The sequence below is a fragment of the Toxoplasma gondii genome, chromosome X (assembly GCF_000006565.2).
Source record: "Toxoplasma gondii ME49 chromosome X, whole genome shotgun sequence".
Taxonomy (NCBI): Eukaryota; Apicomplexa; class Conoidasida; order Eucoccidiorida; family Sarcocystidae; genus Toxoplasma; species Toxoplasma gondii.
Genome location: NC_031478.1, coordinates 2961980 through 2976841, shown reverse-complemented (window position 1 = coordinate 2976841; position 14862 = coordinate 2961980). Strand labels below are relative to the sequence as shown.

The following is a 14862-nucleotide window of genomic DNA, read 5'->3' as shown; positions in this document are numbered from 1 at the left end:
CGGTCTGGTGTGACTTGCTGGATCCGTATATTTAGACCTTCATTGTAATGTTTTTGGGCAAACGTTCAAGTGCTGCATCCGCGAAGTTGCTCGAGGATCGTCCTCACAAATATAACAAAAGACGAATCTTTCACATTTCTTAAAGGAGAATCGGCATTCCTGATGCCCTTGGTAGCCATAACGGAGAGTATTATCTATTTAAAGGAGCACGTCCCAACTACGAGCTTACCAGCTCTTCCTGCCCATTATGAATTTGCGAAAAAGCATTCGTTTCGTGTGCATCCGTTTTCGATAACTGCCTATGCGTTTGGATTATCCCATCTGCGCATCGCAAAAACTCGAGGTAAATAGCGTTGTTGCCGAAGCCTAGCTGTGAAAGTTGAGGCCCAAGCAGGAATCGTATGTTACCCCTTCTCCGAGCACCAGAAGGCATGTTTCGCCCCCATCCCGTCCCCCGTTGTCTAGTGTTACACTCCCCTATGAAAGGGGAGAACGCACACACCGGTAGAGTCGCTGATACCGAGTTGTTTGAAAGTCGACCCTTCTGTTGCTTGACCGCTGCTGTTGGGGCAGTATTTTATGTACTACCTGTAGTCTATCCAGCATCCTTATCCAAAGAGAAACATGAAATACTCCATGGTATCTAGCCGGTAATATACAATCACCTAAATCTATCTATCGCGGGTTTCGTTGTATTGTCCCGTTATACTATGTAGATCACACGATTCCTTGTGTTTTGAGTGTAATAGCGCGAGAACTACTTGGGTCATTCTCAGTATCATGAATACTATAAAGTCACAGATAATTCAGTTTGAGGTACACAGTTCTGGATCGCAGATCATTTGTTCAGAGGCAGTACCTACTTATAATGCGATGATAGTCGTAGGAGGCCGAGGAAAAGTTTTTGTTTTTCATGCTGGCTCTGTATGGATGACATGGTAATTGCTTTGTCCCAACTTACACCAGGGAGTCCAACAACTTCCTCGCAATGCCTACGGCTATCTCCACCCCCCTTTTGCGGCTCGGACAAGAAACCCAATACAAGTGCCTCCCATTCCCATAGTCTCCAAAATGGGTGCAGCCACATAAAGGAGAAGAGGTAAGTAACTAGAGCAGCAGCGGTTTAACTGGTGGCACGCTCGCATTTTCGCCAGCACGAGGTCCCCGCACACTCTCAAGGCGGTTCCCAGGTACCTGTGGCGGTACGCATGCCTGTAACAGGAAACGTGGAACCGAAAAGCTTGACGCTAGGCAGCGAAACGATTGTTTTCAAGAGTCCCATGAGGCTTAACTGTGAAGCTCGCTACCAGCTCTTATACCAAGAAACTCACCCGTTGTTGGTGGGAATCCCCCGAAACAGACGACAAAGGAGGCGTGGTGTGTCACTTCTGGCGACATGCCCATGATTCTCATAAGAACAGTCGAATTGTCCACATGAATCCCGAACCGCCTTCAACTTTCCCTGTAAAATGCGACGTGGTCAGGCACCAACGAAAACAAGAGGAAGAATTACAGGTTGGCATGAAACCACGCACCTTCTGCATAGCAGACTATGAAGAAGATTTGAGCGCCAGATCATCACATCCTCCGTGCATGTGAATCCAATTGGACTCCGCCAAAAGGAACTGTACACGATATCCGCTTGGCTGAGATTGTCTTGGTTTTTCACGCCTCCAGCATTTACACAAAAGTGTGGGCCTGTATCTGAGATGGTATCCGGCACTGCATGCGCCTTTGGAGCGAGATGCGAAACAGACGTCCAAAACCGGCAGAGTCGTGCAGCCACACTTGGAGAATTCTGTCAAGAAACAGTCAGGAAGCTGAAAAGTTCAATGCCGATGCTAGTGGCAACAAGATACCCAACAGTGCCCCAGACGACTGCTGGCATAATCAGGTCAGGACGCCGCAGCATCGTACCTGCAGAATGGAAGCCACAGAAGAAATGTCAATGCATCCTTGTCCTTATCCCACTGTTCCGGCGAAGTTACTTAGGGTGTCCTCGGGATATGTAGAGTCAAACGTCCTCTTCCACATGTCTCTCCTCTCGCACGCGTGCTTCTTAATCTTGAGTGAGTGTGCCTACCTGACCCAAAACGCAAGGATCAGCTGTTGGGTCAACCCGAGAAAACAAAGGCCGAAAGACATTCACCACTCCTTAGATTTTTGAGTGTTATCGGGCACATCAAACTAAAACTAACACGCAGCAAACAAAGCAGATCAGCGGCATCCGTATGCGCCCAAAAGACCGTGTTCCCTTCACTCCCATGTATCCTGATACACTGAGATGAATTTTCCAAATACCTGCAAGCGTTGCAGCGGTGCCAGGGCCGCCAATATTCGCTTCACTAGCGACGAGGCAATCGTCCAGCGGGATCGAGTACAAAGGGTTTTTCAGCCTCGCAAAGGAGTTGAACAGCTGGCAGAGAATCAAATGGACAAGCAAATGGCCTACAAGACTTGCTAGCGTAAAGCCAAATATCGCAGGTCCAATCGTGGCGACATCCGCGAGGCGTGTGCCCGATCCAATGGCAGCGAAGAGCAGCTGAAAAGCAAGAGGCAGATTATCGCACAGAGCTGCCGTCCCCGCACTGCGTTCCCGTGGCATCATTGGCAGTCAGGAGACACCTCCATGTTGAGGTCTCCTTGTTTTCTCCCAGAACCAAAATCCGAGCCAGAAGCACGAGTGTGTATTCCATTCCTCAGATTATGACGTGGCAGGAAACGTGAGTGCTTGTTGGCATGGTGAACGCGGCCGCGAGGCGCGTTCAGAATCAGGGTGCGAGGACTAGCCACGCAGACAGATACTTCCAAAAAGGAAACGCGTTCTTGCAAATCTTGTAATGTTATGAATGGCTGCCTACACATTCCACATGTGTCGGAACCAACTGCTGAGCTAATCCCAAACATACTCTTCGCATTCGCCACTGGTGCGCGCCATCGCACTGTACACGAATTGGCAGATGCTGGCTACTGCGGCGAGTGACCTGAGGAGACGAGAAGAGCCAGACTCCCGCAAAAAATCAAGGCGGAGAGCAAAAGACTCTGAAGACAGGATATGGGAACCTACCGCTTGAGCTGTATTGGCAAAGTCTCCAGAGACCCGCGTAGCTTCTTCAGCGAGTTCGAAGAAATTTTTTCTGTCTTCCAGTCCCGTTCTCGATGTTTCGGATCCTCTATAGTGATTCTGCCGGAGGCCTTTTTTCCCGAGTTGAGCGCATCCGAAAGCGACTAGGGAGACGCCCAAGGTGTCCGCACCCTGCAGAATCACCGGCGTTATTATCGAGAGAGTGAGTTTCAACCCGTATGTCAATGCGACAACTGCTGCTGCATATGAAGCACAAAATACAACGCCGGCTACTCGAAGAGGCGGCGAAGGGTGAGCCTGAGAGAGCGACAGAGACACTGTCGAAGGAGGAACGGCGTCAAAATCCTCCTTGGAAGCGTCGATTCTGTGAGGGCGGCGCCTGTGCAGCGGCCCGGGAAGGCAGTCAGGGAAAATCTGGTGAAGACATGGGAAGTGACGTGCCAACAAAGCGAGGATGGCGGTGTACAGGCCAGACAAAAACAGATCCGCCGCCCCCAGGCCTCCTGCAGACAAAGTAAAGAAGACAAATGAATGGAACGCGTTTCTCAGTGGCTGCAGCAAGCACCTCTAGACGCTAGGTGCGGAAAGATAATTGAATTTGCGGCCCGTCGCTTGGTGAATCGTACGCAGCAACCATACAGTGGAGGCCCACTTGCATGCACAACGTGTCATTAGGACACTATATGGGTGTACAAGGCGATGCATCCGAAGCCGAGTCACCACCTTATCGCAAGACATTTTTCAATCCGATACCATCTAGCTGCCTACTCCGAAGGTTACTCAGTTTGCTTCTTCTGTGTCATGTGTCGTTTCCCCTTCTTCCCTCTGTCTTATCAAATCAGCCAAGCGCGAGAGACATGAGCTAGAATGAGAAAAAACATTCAACAGATCACATTAGGAGACCCACGAGGCTTACCTACGATATGGCCAGGGACGCCTAAAGTCTTGGCGACGGCGTAAAAATTGATGCTTCCTCCAATGTATGTCGCTGCAACGCAGGCTGCGCACATTGCGGCAATGCGATGCGTTACGTAAGACACGCCGAGGCACCAGGCATACGACGATATAACATGAATGGTGAGGTGGTACGTGCCAAAGACGCTAAGGATTGTAGCCACCGCTCCCAGCACAAATGCCACACCAACCGTGTGAAAGCGCCGCGCAGCCCCCGTTTTTGTCTCGGTTGTGCCACTACCGCCGCTTCCAAGAGACAACGGCGGTGGCAGAGAGACGGATTGAGAGGGAGAAGCGCCCGATCCCGAAGAACGCACGACGGAAGGAGCCTGGTGCAAAAAGCAGGCGCGATTGGCCGCGCTCGAGGATGAGGAACGAGTGTGCATGCAGCCCGTGGCCACGTGCTCATCTAGCCAAGACGTGACAGCGACACTGTTTTGGGGATATTCTTCGTGCGAAGTCCCGCACGCTGGGGTCCGTGGATCCCCCGCTTCCTGACAAGTCCTCGCTGAGGTGTCTAGGACGACGCTAGTGACAAGAAGAACGAGAATAAGTGGCACAAGAAGGTGCCACGCAGCGTCATAAACCGGTGACTGCGTGGGAAGAAGCCAGGGAAACGCATTGCTGATGGTGGCAGCGGTCAAGAAGGCGGTTAGAGAGCTTGACAAGGCAGCCCCGATCCGGGTTTGCCGGGCCATGATCTCCGCGACACATGCTATAGTGACAAGAATAAAAGTCACCTGCAGAGTTGATGATTCTTGCCACGGTTCGGGAGGCGTCGGCTCGCCCGTCAACCGAAGAAAGTAGCAAGACACATCGTCTGCGCTTCCTCGTGGCAGTGGGGGCCTCTCCGAGGAGACAGGAGACACCCGCAACGCCAGAGAGTCCGCCATGGCAGCAACGGGAAAACCAGCATAGCGGCGAGAGGGGCCGCGGCTATGATCTGCCCTAAATGAGAGTGACCCCAATCCGAAGCACAAACAAATAGAAAAGTGAAAGCTTCGTGGCAGCGGAGCCAACAGCGGTCCACAGAAAACTCGGTTGCGCTGTGCCCAGCGTTACTGCATGCGTGTCTTGTTTATTCTGCTGTTGGGCCGGTTGCTTGTGTAGTCCAAGCATAGCCGAGTAGCTCGAGAATGCTGTCGAACTGCTTCGTTCAGATTGACTGAGGAGATAATGTGTAACAACAGAGATACTGTTCGGGGAACAAGGTTAGATGGAACCCACCACAATGTCAGTCAGGCGTCAAGCTCTCGGTTCATCGGACGATAACGCAGAGCCTTCCACGATACCCACGATTTGCGTGGTGAATTTGCTCAGAACGACAGGAGGCGCCCGTAGCACTCGAAGACCAAAGATAATAATAATAATGCTCCGGCTGTCATCTTGTGGTTCCTTTTCGACTTGTTTCGGATGCGTTCGTACATGTTAAGGTTCCGCCCGTTGAAAGAAAACACCTTGACCGTCACAACCTCGCAAATCCTTTTGAGAAGAGTATGCCGGGCTTCACACTACCATTATTTGTTTTCATTCATAGCCGTCGCGCAACCGGAGATTCTTGCGTGGCTCGTCCAGAATCGGCTGAAGATCGACTGCACTTTTCCGGTGAGAGTCCGTGGCTCAGGGGCAGGAAAACGTATGATGCCCTCGGGCGGCTGTTATGTCGCCACTATTTTGCGTCTGCACAACCTGTTGACACAGCATACCACCGCTCTTACTCACCCGGAACGTTCTGTGAAAGTATGCCGTCGCCCAGGCATTCATACTGAAAATGGTATGCGGTCTCACTGTTCCTTCCAACGAATGAGCGTCCTGTATGTGGTACATTTGAATCTGTCTCAACCGTCAGAACGGGCAGATGAAACGCGCATACGCCTTTGTATTCTTCTTCAACTGCAAAATAGCTCGACGTTCCAGTGACTATTCTGGGGGTTTTGGAACAACTCAGACCTCCGCAACGGAGGCGAGCCAACTGAGCAAAATATCGAGATGTCGTTATGCTTACAGCGCCGAAAGGTTGTTGAGGTGCCAGAGGTTTTTTCGGCATGTCAGCGCAGATCTGTGGAGCGAGCATGATAAGCATCGTATTGGTACGCAGCTGGGCAGGAATCCGTTTACACTTGAAACATGTGTGGTTCGTAGTTCACATGTGTGATAGCAAGAAAAGGGCAGACACACCAAAGCAGGGCGAGGCGGTAAACTCTTCCATCGCACCAACCACACGCGCGCGATCACCAAAATAAAGATATTCAAAGCTTTTGCCTTCTAGGGGCACTCGCCTGCGACTCAAAACGTCGTATGACTACAAACCCTCCAGCCTTCCACAGGACCAGGGTGCTGCAAAGAGGAGATCAATGAAAGCCAGCTCCGGTTGCCTGTGGCGCGTATGGGTACACCGTCAACTAGACAAAAACCGTAGATGAGCGAAAGAAAAACTCACAATTAGAATGCTGTGGGCAACGTTCGACGCAAAGTACTTTTTTCCTGTGCGGTGTTGTACCTTCCTAAGGTTCTTGGATATGGAAGACTCCAAAGCGCCATCGGAAACCGGCCACCAAATGTACCGGTTGGAGTCCTTTCTATCTTCGTTCCGTAGCGACACACAAGACGCTTCGTCTTCAGTGAGCTCAAAGGGGCTGCGGGCCGCTGTGTCACTTGCCCCCTTTGTACCTGACGAGCGCTCGGACAGGGACAAGTTCTAGTCAACTAAAGCACTGCGGCTGACCAGGCCGTTTGAGTTGTCCAGACTGTGCCCTCTCCCCTTTACCGTATCACCAGCCGTCTGAGGAGAGTCATCTCGTTGAAAGAACTACAAAGTCCCTTTTATGGTGGCTGTGTGCCTCGTGAAAGGCCTCCAGGACAAATCCGTTTCAGGGCAGCCAGGTTACAAGTTCGAGAGGCTACAACTGCGGTGCGGACCACCAAGTTAAAAGCGTGGGAAATATGTGTGGCAGTATCCCCCTCCATGTGATGCACGGATTGATATACAACTATGCAAATGTGAAAGCCAAGGAATCACCCAGCTGTCATCATGGTGTTACTCCAGCGGGGAGCCTTGCAAAGGAAGTCTCTCGAAAACTTCATGAATGCGGTCCGTGGGCGCCCAGCTGATTCCATTTTTAAGCGGTGCATGAAAATTCCAGGATCAAGGGCAAGCCCCGGGGACGAATAGTGTTACCCGACTTCACTTCTGCACCCTTGCAGCGGTGGAGGCGTACGCTGTACGAACAAGATTACTTACGCTGCGTCGACAGTTTCAAAGACTGAACAGGCGATTGGCACCACACTTGTATCTGCAACTGACTCGCTCTACCTGGAACCGAAGAGGCCTCACATTTGCAATGTGATGAGAGCGACATATGCGTTCGACCGTTTCATTTCTCGCTCTTCACAGGAGAAGGGCTTTCCAATCTCCAACTACACAGTTCTCCACAACCCACGAATTCGAGCGAGGCTCTTCCTTTAGGAAGCGCGGACTCTCCGGCTGAAATTCCTGATTCGAGGCCACGCTACCTGCGAGCTGTCATTACGTGCCCTCTAGTCACCTGGCATGTTTGCGGACCCACCTATCGTACGCTAGTCGGCTTTCCAGCTGCAGCATCCAAAGATGGTAGGAAGTAGCAATGCAACTACATGATAGAAATTGTGCAACGTTGCAACCTGGGGTGCTGCCCAGGGGCAAGAAAGCTGCACGGGTTGGAGCCCATCCGAAAGGCTTCCTGTGTGGCCGAACAATCCCGCCTTTCGCTGCTCTACACACGTTTCACTGCGGCGGAACTGTACCGGTCTAACAGACATATACAGATACGTGCGACTCTCGATTGCCACCGCTTGAACCCTAAAAACAGCAGAAGAGTGTGTGTAGCAATGTTTGAGAGGGCATCAACAACGCGTTCGACTGACCTGGATTCTCGGACCCGTGTCTGTCTGAGATGGACGCGCCCAAACAGACCTCGGCAGTGAGTCTCCAATAATATCACCAGTCAACTAACTTTTCGAGAGGACTCCTTTTGTCTCAGAATCTATCTACCCCAGCTAACTGGGACTGCTCTGTGACGGCCGTGCCACTCTGGCTTTTTCCCGTGCATGCAGTGGGAAGGTCGTTTGCTGACTTGCCGGGCTCAGGGATTCCCTGCCCCCAAAAAGGAAAAGCAAGACGCAAACGCGTGCCGCGCCGCGGAATGCGTTTTCTGGACGCTGCTTGTGAGTAGAAGGGAAAAGGCGGCCTGTTTGGAACCACAAACATTGAAACCAGTATTCCCGTCGTCTTCCGTTAAGTGAATCGGGGATGCTGTCATTTTGTTGCAGCAGGTCTCCGGGATCCTGACGTGCGCATGCACTCCTTCCAGGGCATCGGGACCCGTCGTCTTTGTCCTTTTTTCCTCGCTCATCTTTCTCTGGACTCTCCTCGGTCTTTCCATGCATCAACTGAATGCGCCTTTTTTTGCCCGCACTGGGAAAGATCCAAACTTCGTGAACCAATTGGACGGATTTGTTCAACCACCGCACTTACAGCGGAGTCCTTCGCGTAACCTGCAGGGTCCGGTCGGGCAGTGCGACAACCTGCCAGGATGTGTTTTTTACCTTACAGTGTCTTCGTAGCAGACCATATCTGTACCAGACACTCGCGTCTGCTTGTTTGAAGACGGGATCACCCCCGTTCACCTGGCTCTTCTCCCTCCTGTCCGCGCAGCACTCGGCGTTTTTAGTCTACGCAGACAAATCGTTATTTTGCTTCGTCTAATCCCTTACCAAGTCTCCCTCTTCACTGCCGTCGTCACCGAAAGTTTCTCTTCGTAACGTTTGAATTTTCTGGACGTGAGAGCTGGAGTGGAACGGCCAAAGATTTTTCTGCGGGTGGATTAGAAACTGCCCAGCTTCCCACTTTTTAGGGCCGTAAGACAGGCCGGTGAACAGGTCTGCGAAGTCATCACAACCCATCTTTCACAATGCTGGCTGTAGGAGGGGGCGGTCACCGCTCCTTTACCGGCGGAGGCGCAGACATCACTCAGGTCTACGAGAGAAATCAGGATGCCACCTTGTACATCGGCAATCTCGACTCCCAGGTCGACGACGACCTTCTGTGGGAGCTTTTCGTCCAGTGCGGCCCCGTTCGTACGGTGTCCGTACCTCGAGATAAGTTGACGGGCAATCACCAGGGTAAGCGCTTCTTGGGGAGGCCGTGCGTCGGCGGAACATGCCTTCTTTTTGAGTCACGACCAGTCTTCTCAGCCGGCAGCCGGCCTGTTCAGCATGCATCTCCACTGTTCATTCTTCGTCGATTCAGAGACGCCTTCGCAGATACCTACGACTTTACGTTCGAATTTTTGAGTCCTCTGCTTCCTGATGACGTGCTTGCAAGCAGTTGCCTTTCTGCCTGCCTCTCTGTCTTCTTTCCTTGGTACGAGTAGCAATAGCCTTTCGCACCTCATGGGCTCGTGGATGAGCAACCGGGCAGATTGCCGAATTTGTCAGGGTCGAAGGCTCACGTGCTCTGCCCTTACAGTTGGAGGTGGAAATCCGATCAAGTGTAACTGCAGGTCACACCTCGGTACCTTTCGTTTTGTGTCTAGCTCTTGGACTGTTTTCGTCGTCTTTCGCGTCCTCTGCCGAAGACGTTTCCCCTTTTGCCGAAGCCAGGGAACTTCTCCTTTCGATGACGCACTACCACCATCTGTAGTAAATGGCGATTCCGGTGGTACACCGACTGCGTGGAGTTTTCTCTCCAACCACGGGATTTGTGGTGCCCCGGTCCAAAGGGGCCGCTTTACGGCATGGTCCGGATCTACGTGGTTTTTTTACATATTTACAGGTTGACCGTAAACGTTTGCAAGTTGGCCCGCAGATGTTTTTCGTTTCCTCGTGTCCGGAGATCTAGTACTGGACAAAAATGACGTGATCTTGGGGGTGCGTGTACACACAATCGACGCGACTGTGGCTGCAAACATGAACTGGAGAGACGCTTTTGCCTGCAGGTTACGGCTTCGTGGAGTTTAGAAACGAGGTCGATGCGGACTACGCCCTGAAACTGATGAACATGGTCAAGCTGTATGGAAAGGCGCTCCGCCTCAACAAGTCTGCCCAAGACAGGAGGAACTTCGATGTCAGTCCTCGAAAACACACAGGCAAATGTAGCGTTGATGAATAGACTCTTTTCTACGAGGTTCCTCTCCGCTTTAGGATGTAAAAGGCAGCTGAATTCCAGCATTAGGGAGCCAAGTCGAGGTAGCAGGAAGGTGGACGGTGGGTTTCCAGATCTTTTCTCTTTTCTCCAGGTGCTCTAAAAAGTCGGATTGTGCATTATCGACGTGACTTGTCTTTCCTATTTCGTTTTTCATTTTCTCTGTAACCGTTGCTGTAGCTGAAACCCGGCACTGATCCACAGGGACCGACGCCATTTTTTGCGTTGCACCACATACCCAAAGTATTTCATGGCCGTTTCATGCTACCAAATGTAAATCGAAGAGAAAACGTCGCATGCGAAAAAGTGTAGTTAAACTCAACAAGATAACGCTGATCAATAAACATGCACTTTTAGTCTAAAAGCTTGCGCCGCTTAGTTGTGGGAGCGACCTGCAGCTTGTATCGGGTGTGCGAGAAGACAAAGAACAAACGGTTTCGATTCAAGAGGGCTCCGCGGCCAGAAGCGGAGCTCTTGTGTTCGCGTTGTTCTGTGGGTGAACTGGCGGGACGATGACCATGTCGTACTACCGGGTTTGCGAAATTTGAATGCTTTGCAGCTTGAAGCGCTAGGATCTGTTTCTCTCATGACTAGCATGGAAGGCTCTAAACGGCGGCTTTTTCCGTTGCATGTGTTTGCTCCAGGTCGGCGCCAACGTCTTTCTGGGAAACCTTGATCCGGACGTGGATGAGAAGACGATTTATGATACCTTTTCAGCTTTTGGAAACATCATCTCCGCGAAGGTAAGACCAAGCTGGTTGAGCGTGGCTTTCACCGTTCCTGCCGTTTCCTTCTTTGGCGAGAAAACTTTCATCGGTTGCATCGCGTGAGCTTTTCGGTGTTGTTTCTCGATGTTGCAGATCATGCGAGACCCCGAGACTGGTCTTTCGCGAGGCTTTGGATTTGTTTCCTTCGATACCTTTGAGGCATCCGACGCAGCCTTGGCAGCAATGAACGGACAGTTCATATGCAATCGGCCCATCCACGTTTCTTACGCCTACAAAAAAGATACGCGAGGTAAGAGTTAAAACAACAGTTGAGGGTTTCCGCGCCGCCTCAGTCTCTGTGTTGCACTTGTTCCTGTGCGCGCCCCGCGGCCTGCATGCGTTGCTCTGCTACACATCAACACCGTCACATTGACATGTACGCAAATGTTTCAGTCGACCTGGAGACGGGCGGGTGTATTTTGGTGCGGAACAAAATTTCGCAAAGGCTCTTCAGAGTGCAAGTACAGCACACAAGAGTTCTTTTCGACGTTTCGTTTTTTCGCGTGACTGTCGACTGTGTTTCCCGCTTCGTCTTGACTTCGATCATGCTGCACCATAAGTTCAGGTGTGCTTTTTTTACCCTTCTGTCGAGTCGATTAACTAGAGGGGGATCCAACAGGCACCTGGAAACCTACCATTTGCATACAAGTTGGACATTCCTGTCGGTCGTCTCCCTTCTCCTTTGATCCTGTACGGCATACACGGATCGGATTCCTGTTGGCCGGCCACATGCGTAGCAACTGAATGTACGCCGTCTACGTCTAACATGTACGGAATATTCTCTCCTTTTCCTCTCTTCAGGCGAACGCCACGGCTCCGCAGCTGAGCGTCTTCTGGCAGCGAATCGGCCACAAATCATCAATCCAAATGCGCCTGCGACGGGTGGGGTGAAGCCCCCGATCAGTCTTGCGATGCAGTCCGGCACTCAGGGTCAAGGAACAGGTAGGCGCCTCTGGACAGACGCGAAGGCATCTTCTGCGTTGACATCTTGCTGGTGCGCTCTCTGCAAAGGGATGTCTTGCTTCACCATCTCACCTTGTCTTCTATATTGGCGTGCTGTAAATCTAATTTCATCTTATAATTTTAGTTTCTCTTCCGTTTCGGGCGAGACACGGGGGAGGACAGAAAACGGTTTTCCTACGCATCATAACTTCACTTGATAGTCTCCCCCATGTGTTTGTCGAGAGGGGGGAGTGCCGCCACGCGGTATACGTTTCAACGCTCCTTTTGATGCTTCCACCGGCGCGTCGGGTTTCGCCTTGGTTTCAGCTTGGGGGCGACTGCAGTGTGGAGCAGACTCCTGAGACTGAGAGCAGACAGACTGAACAGAGATCCTGCAGTGGCGTTCGCGGCTGGGTCTCTGATGCCACCCTCAAAAAGAGGATTCGCTACACGGTCATCATTTAATCCGCGGTAGCCAAGGGCATTTCCTTTTGTGAGTGGCACTGTTGTCGCAGGACTCGTTTTGTGGGGAATCACCCTCTGTTCGCAGTCCTCGTATACGTTGATCAAGAAATATCTTACTCTTTTCTTCCGTTGCTCTGTGCGCTTGCAACTTCCAGGAGGTGTCATACCTGGAGGAGGCGGTCTCTCGTCAGTTCCACCGCCGCCTCTGCTTGGAGCCATGCCACCTCGAGGGCCCCCGGGCGCCCAAGGCTTCCCCCAGTCCTTCGGGCCTCATCGGGGCGGCTCAGGCCCGGGAGTTGGGCCCAGCGGGCCTCCTGGAGGAGCCCCTGGAAGCGCGTCTACAGGTCCTGGAGGGCGAATGGGCGAACTGCCTCCTCTGCCTCTCCCTCCGAACATGGCTGGGGGGATGCCGAATCTTCCGATGGGCCTGCCGCCTCCGCCTCTCCTCTTCATGCCGAGACCCGGTAAGACACCAGGGGCGAATGAATTCACAGGCACTGTTCGCCGCAATGCTTTTTAGCGGATAAAAACGTATCACCATGATATCGAGATATATAAGACGAGGAAAGAATGTGTCTTTCCTGAGCAGTTTCTCATTTTCCCGCAGAACAAGCGATTACAGGGAGACGGCAGTTGGAGAGGAGCAATAGGTCGACGGAGACACGGTTGGCGTTGACCTGCTCCTGTTCCCTTGCCATTCTGCAGCTCCTGACACCGGGTGGGACTGCTATCGGATCTAATGTCGGAGTTTTTGTATTCCTGGACTGCCGCCGTTTCTGGCGATATGAAGCTGGCGTGGCGCCGGTGCTTCCGGCTTGGTGTTACTTTACTCGTTTTTTTTACACCTTTCGTGGCGCTTTGTCTCCAGAAAGTATCCCGAGTTATTTCTTTCATTTTTTTCGGTTCGTATGCTGCTCTCTCTTCAGGCATGCCGCCCTTCCCGCCGATGCCCAACATGTCGCCTGTCAGCCAGGGTGCCGGAATGGGCCCACCAGGGTCTTCGCCACAAGGCCCGCCAGGCCTGGGTGGGCCTCCTTCTAGCCAGGGCATGCCTCCTTCTCGCGCCCCGGGGATACCGACCATCACTCCCTTGCGCACCCCGGGGAGCGCTATGGGCCCTCTCGGGCCTGAATCGCCTTCTGGGCCAGGGGCAGGCGGCTCAGGGGCACCCAGGCCCTCGCCAGGTGGGATTCCGCCTCCAGGAGGGGTCTCGCCAGTCCGTCCCGACCTTCTCCCGCCGCCGCCGCTCATTCTCTCCGCGGGGGGCCCAGGGAGCGGGTCGCATGCAAGTCGCGGGCCTGCAGTTTTCAGTCCATCGCCCAACATGCGGCCGCCCATGGGGCCCCACGGCGGGGCCCTTTTGGGCCCGCCCCCCGGCGCCTCGCCTAACATGCGGTCGCCGATGCCGGGCTTGATGGGCAGGGGGCCAGCTGCAGGAGGGCCCCCGCCTCTGATTCCCCAGGGTGGACAGCAGCCGAATCGCCCGCCCATGATGGGGTAGAAATCGGAGGAGAAAGGCCGAGTGAGAGAACGCGGAGTGGGCAAGAAGTTATCAAACGAGGGATAGCGGCAGAGGAATGAACGGTGAAGTTACAGACAGAGGAGCGCGAGCGGTAGCAGAATCCGAGAAGACACGAAGGGGAAGCAGGCGACGAAACAAAGAACGCAGCCGAGTTTTCCGTATAAAATCAAAAAAGGAGTCGCCACGAGATAGGGGAAAACTGGAAGAGACGTGGAGGGAGAAACAGAAACCGTCGTGCAGAGCTGACAGCGTACGGGCGTCTGGTGTTTTCTAGGTATTGTTGCTTTGCCATTTGCCCAGTCGAAGCTAGAAGTTTTTCATTCTGCCTCAACCAGACAGAAATGTTTGCTTTTGCCCGCCGAGCGAACGAACGTTAAAGCTAGTGCCTCAGAGTTCACCAGTGTCACAGCTGTACATCCGCACATTTACTTGTAGATGTGCCTTCCTATGCACGCGTGGACACACGTTTTTGCGTGTGTACACCGAGGGAGGTAGAGCTAAGAGCGAAAAAGCTGCTTTTTTAGGGCTTTTTCAGATTGACAAGCCGTTTTGATCAAGTTGAAAGCTTTCGATCGAGACTCAGCACGATAGTAGCAGCGACCAAAACTCATGCTGTACCATTCTATGCGAACAAGGCCCTATGGCACCGGCAGGGTCCATTCCAGCAAGGTGGGGAAATGAACGCTTCACCAGCGATCAGTTGTCGCGTGAAGAGCCGGGTACCAGCTTTGACGGTATCAGAGGAATCGTTTGGAGTAGACAACTCTATATCTGCGAAGGGAATCTGTTCAAAACGAACTCGATAAAGAGGCCTGCTACCCTCGTAGCAGGTAGTTGCTTCTAGTGTCTAGCTATCTCTAAGCAACCCACAGTTCTATTTTGTGGCAGAAGGCATGAAACGTATCCAAGCATGGTGCTACAGTGTGAGAGCTCTCCTGCAGTCCTG

General features: G+C 52.5%; 4 protein-coding genes across 4 annotated transcripts; 3 read left to right on the top strand and 1 right to left on the bottom strand.

Moving 5' to 3' along the window:
* Positions 1 to 162: 162 nt before the first annotated feature.
* Positions 163 to 1103, top strand: TGME49_224560 (hypothetical protein; the record flags this gene model as incomplete). Its single annotated transcript, XM_018780052.1, has 2 exons — positions 163 to 343; positions 967 to 1103. The coding sequence occupies 2 exons, from the start codon at positions 163 to 165 to the stop codon at positions 1101 to 1103; spliced, it is 318 nt and encodes a 105-aa protein (XP_018635946.1).
* Positions 853 to 5033, bottom strand: TGME49_224570 (hypothetical protein). The gene is made up of 4 exons (XM_002366090.2): positions 4002 to 5033; positions 3068 to 3588; positions 2302 to 2542; positions 853 to 1917 (listed from the first exon to the last, which is right to left on the bottom strand). Exons 1-4 carry the CDS (start codon positions 4930 to 4932, stop codon positions 1802 to 1804), a joined length of 1809 nt encoding a protein of 602 aa, XP_002366131.1. The 5' UTR covers positions 4933 to 5033; the 3' UTR covers positions 853 to 1801.
* Positions 5034 to 5299: 266 nt separating this feature from the next.
* TGME49_224575 (hypothetical protein) lies at positions 5300 to 6635 on the top strand (the record flags this gene model as incomplete). The annotated part of the gene is made up of 2 exons (XM_018780053.1): positions 5300 to 5644; positions 6549 to 6635. Exons 1-2 carry the CDS (start codon positions 5453 to 5455, stop codon positions 6633 to 6635), a joined length of 279 nt encoding a protein of 92 aa, XP_018635947.1. The 5' UTR covers positions 5300 to 5452.
* A 1619-nt stretch (positions 6636 to 8254) lies between these two features.
* Positions 8255 to 14462, top strand: TGME49_224580 (RNA recognition motif-containing protein). The gene is made up of 7 exons (XM_018780054.1): positions 8255 to 9199; positions 10015 to 10142; positions 10865 to 10963; positions 11081 to 11237; positions 11789 to 11929; positions 12550 to 12858; positions 13321 to 14462. Exons 1-7 carry the CDS (start codon positions 8989 to 8991, stop codon positions 13893 to 13895), a joined length of 1620 nt encoding a protein of 539 aa, XP_018635948.1. The 5' UTR covers positions 8255 to 8988; the 3' UTR covers positions 13896 to 14462.
* Positions 14463 to 14862: the final 400 nt, after the last annotated feature.